Below are 9,529 nucleotides of genomic sequence, written 5' to 3'. Positions count from 1 at the left end.
CGGCACGAAGTGGAGGTATTTGGAGACCGCCTCCTCTTCATCGATGGTGACGTCGTAGCTCTTCAGCTTGCTGATGAGCGTTTGCAGGCGGAGGGAGAAGTCTAACACCGTTTCACCATCTTTGAACTTGAGGTTGGCGTACTCCTGCTTTAGAAGCTGGGCCGTCGCCTTTTTTGCGCAGTCGGAACCGACGTGCATCGCTGCAATAGCCTCCCACGCCTCCTTAGCAGAGCTCTTCGCCCCCAACGACTCCCTATACTCCACCGGTATAGCAGTGAGGATAGCCTCCAACGCTGACATGTCATCTTCTTCATTGTCGGTGCCTTTGTCAACAGCATTCGAGAGCCGTCGGGCTCTGAGCTTGACCTTCATGGTCACCGATCACTCTCCATAGTTGGTGCGAGTCACCGTCGGCCAACTGGTGCCGCTGATCTCCCGCACCGTGCGAACAACGACCTCCTATCGTGGTTGGGCAGCCACAGCAGTGCCACTACTGTCGCCTATCTCCGAATCGTCCGTCATCGCCAGTGGTTAGACCAACGACGGCGCTTGTACGACTCTGATACCACTTGTTAGCCCACTAGATCACCGACTCAGGTGAGTCGACTATTCACCAGTCTTGCCGGCCATGGCCGAGCACGACAGACGTTGTCCGACCACACACTATGGCTAGAGGTAGAAGAAGAGGGAGAACAGAGCATACACACAATACAAGCACCAACGTTGGTCGGAGCCCTGTATTGGAGATGGCAAATCTAAACTCTCTTTGTTGAGTTGCAGTGGCAAACTATATATACAACTCTATTCATCTAGTCCTAGTACAGGTATCCTGCTGCAACAGTGACTAGATACCACAGCAGGACTGACTTCTGCGCCTGTCCCTGCCGTGGCTACAGTGAGGCAGGTGAGCCGTTCGGCGCCTGCCCCTACAGCGGCTACAGTACCGCAGCAGAGAGCCTTTTCGGCGCCGTCTTTCCTTATTGTGTGTTTACGTAAGGAAGCAGTAGATTATCTAACATTTTCTACTTCAGCAAATGACATTGTTTTGAATTTTGTAGCTCAACGAGGAAACTCTTAATGATGTTCTTAATATGGGTTTTGACAAGAATCAGCTAATTGCATCTCTGCAAAACAGATTGCAGAATGAGATATCTGCTTTATTCTGTTTCCTTTGGTCGTGTTTTATGGTTTCATGACACAGTTTGGCTGTGCAGGCAACAGTTGCCTATTATTTACTCTTGGATGATAGGCTTCGTACAACCAGTGTTTATCTTGGATCTGATTTTCAAGAATCTATGGTGAGTATGATTTTCTTTTCTCTTGTATATCAAGATGTTGATTGCAAGTTGTTCAGTACTTGTGATGCTATAAATTTCTCACTAATTTTCTGTCTTGCTTTATATGATCTCTAGGATTCATCTTTCTCTCAAGTAATCGCTGAAACACCAACTTCAGCAACTGAACTTCAGCAGCATGTGTTTACAGAGGGAACATTTGGATGCTTCGCTTTGCCTTGCTTTGCTTGGCTCGGCATCAAGATACACCGTTTGGTTGGTTTGCTTCAAGTCTCGGTTCTTGCGCTTTCCACAATTTTCGTCGCCAACCCAAGCGACCTGAAACCGCTTTGCGCAGCTGGCAAGCCTGGCCTTGCTGAGCGAGGCGAGGTGAGTTGGCCACGTAAACCAACCAAACACGCCCAGAATCTCCAGGATCCAGCTTGAGGCAGCATTTTGCAGTTGAAAGGAAATGGGCCCTTGGTCTTCAGGTAATTTTCATGTTAAGTACATCTTATGATATTTTTCCTGAATTATTCTGATTCATTTATCTGTAATTGTCTAACAGTCTCGGGCACATCCATGAGAAATAATAATAGAAGTGCTTAAAGCTCTGCAAAAACTGAATGTTTACTAGAAAAGGATTCGACAATACAACATGAAATGTAGATGGGAGTCCTGGCTGTCTTGAGAGTATGATGCATAACTGTGATGGCTTTGGTGCGGAATCTGCTATACTTGAAACTGATGATCTCATCGATAAATCAACCCGTATAGTGAAGTTTGAGATTCAGTTATCATTTGGAACCTTAATCATACGCGCTTAAGTATTATGTAACCTAGTCTTGATTAGAACGTTTGCTGTGCAGAATATGAACGACATTGTGCATAACTCTTAACATATACCCTTGACTTCTTTATGTGCTATGTTTATGCAGGCAAACTTAATTTTGTTAGGATTATATTTGCATGCTATGTTATTTTCTAAACTGCTTCGATATTCACAATCCCTTGGGACGAAGTATATTTGTTATTCAAATTAACATATTCCATAATTTGCACTTCCATACTAGATGCTCCCATTTTGTTAGCATAAAGTCTACTTGGAAAATGTACTCAATTCTAACACACTTTTACACTGACTGCAGCTTTACAAAAACAAGGGGTGAGAATTACTCCCTCTGGTCCAATTTCTAAGGTGTATTTGTATTTTGGAGAAAGTTCTTAATATTAGGTGTCACATGTATACAAAGGCAGCTTTTTACTCGCAGACGAAACTAAACAATCGCTTGCATGGAGGTTTTCCCATTTTCCTTCTGGCATGATTGATACCGATCCAATAGAAAACCTCAGCATCCATCGTAGATTAATACTGAGGTGTTTGTTGCGCTGCAATCGCATGCATGCCACAAAAAAATTATCCAATAAAGAGCTCTGTAACTAGCGCTGGATTAATATGTTGTCACAAACTCCGGTTGCTCCTTGGTATCTGAAATTGGTAGAAAACGGACAGGGAGTACCTTCAGCTCCTCTTTCTGGACTTGAGTTCCGCCTGTCTAACGCAGCTGAGAGTTCTTTGAGCCCCAGGCCTTCTTCCTCAAAAAATTTTGGCCTTTCTTTAGTCCTCGGACATGATATCCGTTTAAGGGCATGTTCGGTTAGTAGGGAATCACTCTCTGGAAAAAAATCCAGCTGGAACAACTCGCTTAATTTGTACTAGCTTTGTACCCGTACTAATCAAGTAAACCTGGTATTGTTCCTGGCCTGGAATCAGCTAACCGAACAGGCCCTAAGGCAATCGTGCTAGCATGATATACCCAGACCGAGAAATGTCCCATTGAAAATTGGAAAGAAAGTTTGCCCGTTGACATACCAGGGTCAACTCTGACACTAAAGGTCGGTGCTCATTTTGCTCCATGCAGTCATGCACCATAACAGGAGAGACAATAATTAGATGTCACAGCAAGTGCGCAATCATCAGATAAGATTACTGTTTTAGGTATTATATAAGATGCATCCCAGAGGATTTATCAGAAAGGGCACACACACAAGCACAACAACGGAAGAGCTTAGAGACTGCAAATAACTGAATCTGTGCTCCTCTAGCTCTACATAATCGATTTCAGCGCAAGGACATAATGTACATGGGTCAGCAGATAATTTTACTTTTTACAATAAGAAATGCTAGAAAAGACTCAGCTAGCTATACTATCAAGGTGGCCTAAACTAGTCTATAATGTACATTGCTATAGCTTTACAAATGGACTATATGGATCAGCACCGATGTTGTGATATCAGTAATTCTGGGGTGCATAAGAGTGGTTCTCAGCTGAATCAAGCTGCCCCATCTGCTCAGTAATCTGATCAACATTGTCCTGGAGACGAAGACAGCTTCGGTCTACGGCAGTCTTCAGATCTTCCTTTGCTTCTATTGCCTCGCTTTTACCCTCTTCGTCTGTGAGAAACCGCTCCCAGAATACATCGTTCACCTTGGCTGGCACATGGGAGCCTCCAGTTTCACTGGTGGTCTCATCTTGTGAGGTGTCGCCGGTTGTGGTGTCAGAGTTCATATCGACTTCAGCTGTTCTATGGGCGGCATATTCATGGAGCTGTGCCATCGGCAGCATCGGGCTCTGGGCGTAGCTCGGAGGTTCTGCTTCCGCCAATGGACAAGACGACTGGTCCTGCCCTGAGGTCGAAGCAAAGGGATTCTGGCAAGCTGATGACTGCAGATTGATACTGGTATCCATTGGTGCTGAGACTGAGAGCATCTCGCCAAGACTCAGAGCAGGGCTGGGTGGTTCAGCAGCACCACCAGCGTACATGTCTTGAGGAGACGCATGGGTTGCCCTCTGGAAGAAATTCTCCAGCGACATCAAGGCCAGCTCCATCTTCTCAAACGGCTCAGCATTCAAAAGGTGGATCGGAGACATGCCTGGTGTTTCTGCTGCGCCCACTGTCTGCAGGAACAACGGCACCTGCTGTTCTTCGACCTTGGGTTCGTCGTCGACGAAGAAATCGATCTTCGGAACCCTCCTCTTCTTGCTGAAGTGGTCCGCCGCCGTCTCCACCAGCGTCGTCGAGCCCGGAACAACCCCGTGCCTCTGCAGGATGTCACACAGGGAGGCCACGATGTTCCTCTGGCGCTCCTCCATCTGCACCAGCCTGCTCTCCAACGCCTGCATCTGCCAGTTGATCCCGCACCGCTGCTGGTTCTGCCTCTGGAGATCGGCCAGCAGCAGGCTCTTCTCGTACTTGAGCCTGTTGATCTCGTCCTCCAGCTCCCGCCTCTCGGACTCCGCTAGCGGCCCGTTCACTTGGGTCTGCAGCGAGTGGCTATGCACCGGCTTGCGCCGGTGGATGTTTTTCAGAAGGTGCGTGTGTCCCCTTATGAAGTCGTCGTTGGCGAACTCCCATCTCTCTGGATCGATCTTTCGGAAACCCTGAAAGTAAAATGAAGTTTGCAAGCAGAAAGTGAAGACAGACAGATAAACCATGAGGAGCCAACTGTTAAAAAGATTTGTCACTTTAATTAAAGCTTTACAATTCCATGGTAGATTAAATTTGCTAACTTGGTACCAGACAGTCCTGGCATTGCCTTGACAATGACATGAACATGCTGAGAATGGTAGCATTTTGTTCAGATGAAGCATGGAAAATTGCATGCTGACTTGCAATAGCAGTTTTGAACCGCGGCAAAATTATCTAGATGACCCTGACTAGAGCTGGGACTTGGCCGTGCCATTTGCAGGTGGGTCATATGGCACGGTCTCTTAGCACGTCATAGCACAAAATATTTTGGACCGTTCGGCACGATGCGAACACGAGGGTCATGACGTGCCCTAGGATCTCGGCATAGCGGGTTACATGGCCCGGCCCTCATTTTTTGTCGTGGTTAGGGCCAGCACGACACGAAAATGGTACACACAAGATATATATTTTTTATGTCACGAGCAAAAAAAAAAAAAAACTAGCAGAGATATTTCGAGAGCCGTGCTTGGGTTGACATGACTCGAAGACGTGCCGACGTGCCACGGGCCATGCTTGACCCGAAGAAAAGATTTACCGTGCCATATCGGTACGTCCCGCCGTGCGTAGAGGGCACGACATGGCCCAAGTCCCACCTCTAACCTTGAGGATGAGCAGCTATGGAGCATGCTGAAAAAGTGAATAGAAAACATGGGCTTCTTGTACAGAAGAACTAGAAACAGAGCACACAGGATTCCTTGCAAAGGGTCTGTTCGGCTGGTATTAAAGTCGGCTAAAGCTGTTTTATTGTGAGAGAAAAATATTGTAGATTCTGGTTGATAAGCCGACTGATAAGTTCATACGAAACTTTTTGAATTGAATGCCATGCCACATCATGACCGTTCACAGTAGGGATTCTGTTTCCAGCACTGAAACTCGAAGCACGTGTTTGGTGCCAACTAAAAACATGCAAAAACTGCCACGGAAAAGGCACATCGTCTAGAAAAGAAGACGGAAACGAAATGGTGAAAATCGACGCGCCACAGCAACATCTCTTCACAGCAAAATTCGAGACGAAGAAGTGGGTCACACACATGACACATGGAGCGACAGAGATTAGAGTGACTCACGTATGTGTTGAGCTGCCTGATGAAGCTGGAGAAGTTGTTGTGCTTGAAGTACTTGGGCAGCAGGTCCCGCGAGAAGTCCGGCGGGTTCCACACCACGAAGCTGGCGCCGCCGGGGCCCCACGACACGACGTGGTTGGTCGCCGGGTCCTCCACCATCTCGTAGGTCTTGATGAGGAACGGCGGCGGCGAGCTCGTCCCGCCTCCGCCGCCGCTGCCGCCGTGCGAGTTGGACCTCTCCATGCCGGCCGGCGTCCCTCCACCTCCTCTGTCTCTCCCTCGCTCTCACCGACTAACTAATGAAGGGCGTGCGTGCGTGTGCAGGAATTCACTGGGTCTCAACGCCGCTTCCCAACTCTCTGTCTTTACTCTTACCCACCAGAATGGACTGGGCGTCGTCAGGTCCCTCCGCGCCAGGTTTCACACTGAAGTCTGGCGAAAAATTCTCGCCAAACTGCCGCAACGACGGCGACTTTCCGGTGGGCTGCTTGTGCTGCAAGAACACACATAGATACAGACGCATCGATCAGGTAACCAACCGGAGCGTAGAAGCGAAGAAGGAATCTGAATGCAAATTAAGAAGCAACTAGGCACAGCGCAGCGGTCGATTGATTCGGGTCCAGCTCCAGTCAGGATTCTAAGTAAGAATCAAGCACAAGTTTTCGAGTAGAGAGGAATTTTTCTTCCCATTTTAAATAAGGATATAAAAGAGAAGCAGCGTCGACTCACCTATAAGTAGTTATTTTAGTTACTCCTTCCTCCTTGGCCTTTGGCTGGAAACGGGCCGACGACGACGAAAGCAAGAGCTACGGAAGGGGAAGGGAGGTCACGGAAGCCTGGCCGTCCGGTTGGCGGGCACGAGACCGCGGCAACTTGCTAGGATTTCGCGCGGTTCGCTGGCTCGCATCAGCTCAGACGCGCGCGGCAGACGAGCGAGCGAAGGGGCCGATGAATCGAGGGGGAGTGGCGTGCGCCGTCGCGCGGCGATCTTATAAGGGGGTCGCGTGTGTCCGGGTGCGCGGCCACCGGGACTCGGACGACGACGACGACGTGGACGGGGCTGGGCTCGCTCGCTGGCGCCCGCGCGCATCCTGGGCGCATCGGCGGCTGGTCGTTGCATGGGGCGTGTGAGGTTTGACTGGCCAATGCGTTGGCCCCTTGGCCGCTCCGTGGCCCCTTTGCCCCCAACTTGCTTCTAGAATGGGGAAACCGGTGGGGAGGGCGGACGGGCAGTCAAAGTTCGCCGCCAGCCAGCCAGCCAGCGCGCACGGGCAAAGGTTCGGTCTCGGTCAGCACCAGGCACCAGGCACCAGCAGCGAGCCAGCAGCGTTCGCTAGCTGTTGGCCGGACCAGTCTCCCCGTCGGTCGTCTTCGTGACTGGAACAGCAACAGGCGACCGTCAGTGTGCTGTCATGATGTGCATGTGCTCCGACGTGGAGACCGTCGCTCTCCAATGACGTCGGTCAGCTTCAGGAGCCTGCAGGAATCTTCCAACACCCCCCCGCGCGTCGCTTGGAAGACGGAGCTGAAGCAGCCAAGAAGCTAATTGCCGAATGCCGAGGAGTACCTGTAGCTAACAAACGAGCGAGGCACACCCGAGATCCTACTGGCAGCGACGAGCGAGACGCCTTTTTTTTCCGGGCAAGTCGCTCGTCGGGTCATCGCGGGCAGGATGTGAACGTGAGCTCGGTCTCGGCGGGCGACCATTCCAGGGGGAGACTTTTCAGCGGTGCGCTGGTGCCGGCCGTGCGCCGTGGAAAAAGAGGATCGTGGATCGCCAAGCGATCGAGTGGCTACGAGCGCACGCACAAGCAGATTTGTAGACAACCACAACCACGCCGATACGACGGCGACGGCCACGGCGGGCTTGGACGCTTCGTACCCTTCCCTGTGTCCGCGCCGCGGGCGCTGCGTGTGCCATCCCTTCTTCTTATTCTTCTTCCTTAATTAACTTTGTCCCCAAGAATGAACCAACTGAGACTCATAAGCATGGCGATAATTCTGTGCGATGGCACCAAAACGTGTTCTCCAAAATTTTCACGTCAAAATAGATTAAAAACCAATTTAGAAATAAATCGGTTCGGACTCCAGACAAAAGTTGGCCTAGCCTGACTTCAAAGTCAGCTAGGCCAGGTTTCACGGGGGCCAGGCACATGGCCGGCCCGGCAACAGGGCAGGCTGGCTTTGGGCACTCGGCCTGGCGGCCTAGCCGGCTTTAGTTTGGTGGCTGGCCTATCCGGCTTCGGCAGGGCAGCGTCGTCGTCTTCTCCTTTTTGCTCCGTGTTTCAAGTTGTGTTGTGCCAAATATCCTCTAGCACGTCTTCTATGCTATGAACTTGACGGTGCAACCCAATTTTCATGTCGGGACATTTTTGCGTGTCAACGGTTCCCTTCCCCTATGTCCGCGCTGTGGGCGCTGCGTGTGCTATCCCTTCTTCTAATTCTTCTTCATTACAGTAACTTTGTCCTCAAGAATGAACCAACTACAAGACTGAGAAGCATGGCAATAGTAATCCTGTGCGTGCGATGGAGCTAGCCGCTGAAAAACGTCAGCTATGGTGTCACCCGCCGCGCGGATCGGAAGGGGCGGGCTGACCTCGGCTTCAGTTCAGGTTGTTGCTGAGTGTTTCTGAGGGTTCCTATCATGCTTCTTCTAGATGCATGAGCATGGACTTCTGATGCCATGCAGGATCAGGCTATCAGGGGTTTGTTCTTTATTTTATCTGCACGAGCGAGATTATCTAGTAGTTCGTCTTCTAGATTCTGCAACTTGTGCTTGCCCTGCCGCGTCCGCGTGTATACCTACCTGCGACGTATAGGAAGGAGTAGTAATAATAAATACTCCTGTAGTAGCAGTAAGTACTACCGGTAATCTAGAAGGGCGGCGCGCGAGTGGCATGCATGTCGTATGAACCCTCGGCGATTGGTTTGAACTCGTGACGCGATAAGAGGATGTTCTCTCACTTCTCATCACTATGTATAAACATGTGATGGGCAGTAACAGTGTACGTACCTGCATTTTGTCATCGGTTTCAAAAATATAAACAAGCAAAAAGAAATATGTTTGTGGTTACATAATAATTCTTGGCTTTGTAAATCCATGTACGGCTCGAGTACACATCCACGTATCACGTACATATATACGTTGTCCTTTTTTGTGAATGAAAAAGGCTCGAGACTTTTTGCGGTGCACATGACTAAACATGTGACGGTAAATAAAAGATCATTTCAGCCGGGGGGGGGGGGGGGGGGGGGGGGGGGGGGGGAGGGGGGGATTGATTGGTGATTGGTCAACCATGTGTGCTGCGGATGACGTGGCTACTTCATCAACATCGATCTTCATTGGGTTAGCTTTACCATAGTCACCAATTTCGTTAAAAAATTAGCTACCGCTAAGTTTTGGCTTCACTAATGCATGGCATATTTGGGTGAAAAGCAAACATACCCAAACTCGGAAGTCTACTTCTGGACAAATTTATAGATAGAGTGGATCTACCACTGTCAAGTAGTATGACTCTCCAGCTCTGGATAAAGTTGGCCATGGATGATGGGACAATAGAATTTTCGTTTTTGTAAATTTGCTGACGAGGAACTAGATAGAAACCCAAGATTCTGGAAGCAACTTTTCTGGAGTCAATAATGTCGAGTTCACTAAAAAAA

The 9,529-nt window shown here is 49.5% G+C and overlaps 1 protein-coding gene and 1 pseudogene across 1 annotated transcript; one reads left to right on the top strand and one right to left on the bottom strand.

Annotated features, from left to right (window-relative positions):
- Positions 1 to 1,091: 1,091 nt before the first annotated feature.
- LOC136518790 (serine/threonine protein kinase OSK1-like) lies at positions 1,092 to 3,135 on the top strand (annotated as a pseudogene).
- A 197-nt stretch (positions 3,136 to 3,332) lies between these two features.
- On the bottom strand, positions 3,333 to 7,661 carry LOC136518789 (heat stress transcription factor A-4d-like). Its single transcript, XM_066512476.1, has 3 exons — positions 6,599 to 7,661; positions 5,873 to 6,362; positions 3,333 to 4,717 (listed from the first exon to the last, which is right to left on the bottom strand). The coding sequence occupies exons 2-3, from the start codon at positions 6,110 to 6,112 to the stop codon at positions 3,569 to 3,571; spliced, it is 1,389 nt and encodes a 462-aa protein (XP_066368573.1). The 5' UTR covers positions 6,113 to 6,362; positions 6,599 to 7,661; the 3' UTR covers positions 3,333 to 3,568.
- Positions 7,662 to 9,529: the final 1,868 nt, after the last annotated feature.

The sequence above is a fragment of the Miscanthus floridulus genome, chromosome 17, assembly GCF_019320115.1.
Source record: "Miscanthus floridulus cultivar M001 chromosome 17, ASM1932011v1, whole genome shotgun sequence".
Taxonomy (NCBI): domain Eukaryota; kingdom Viridiplantae; phylum Streptophyta; class Magnoliopsida; order Poales; family Poaceae; genus Miscanthus; species Miscanthus floridulus.
The sequence above is the reverse complement of the archived record's forward strand: the minus strand, read 5'-3'. Positions and strand labels throughout refer to the sequence as shown.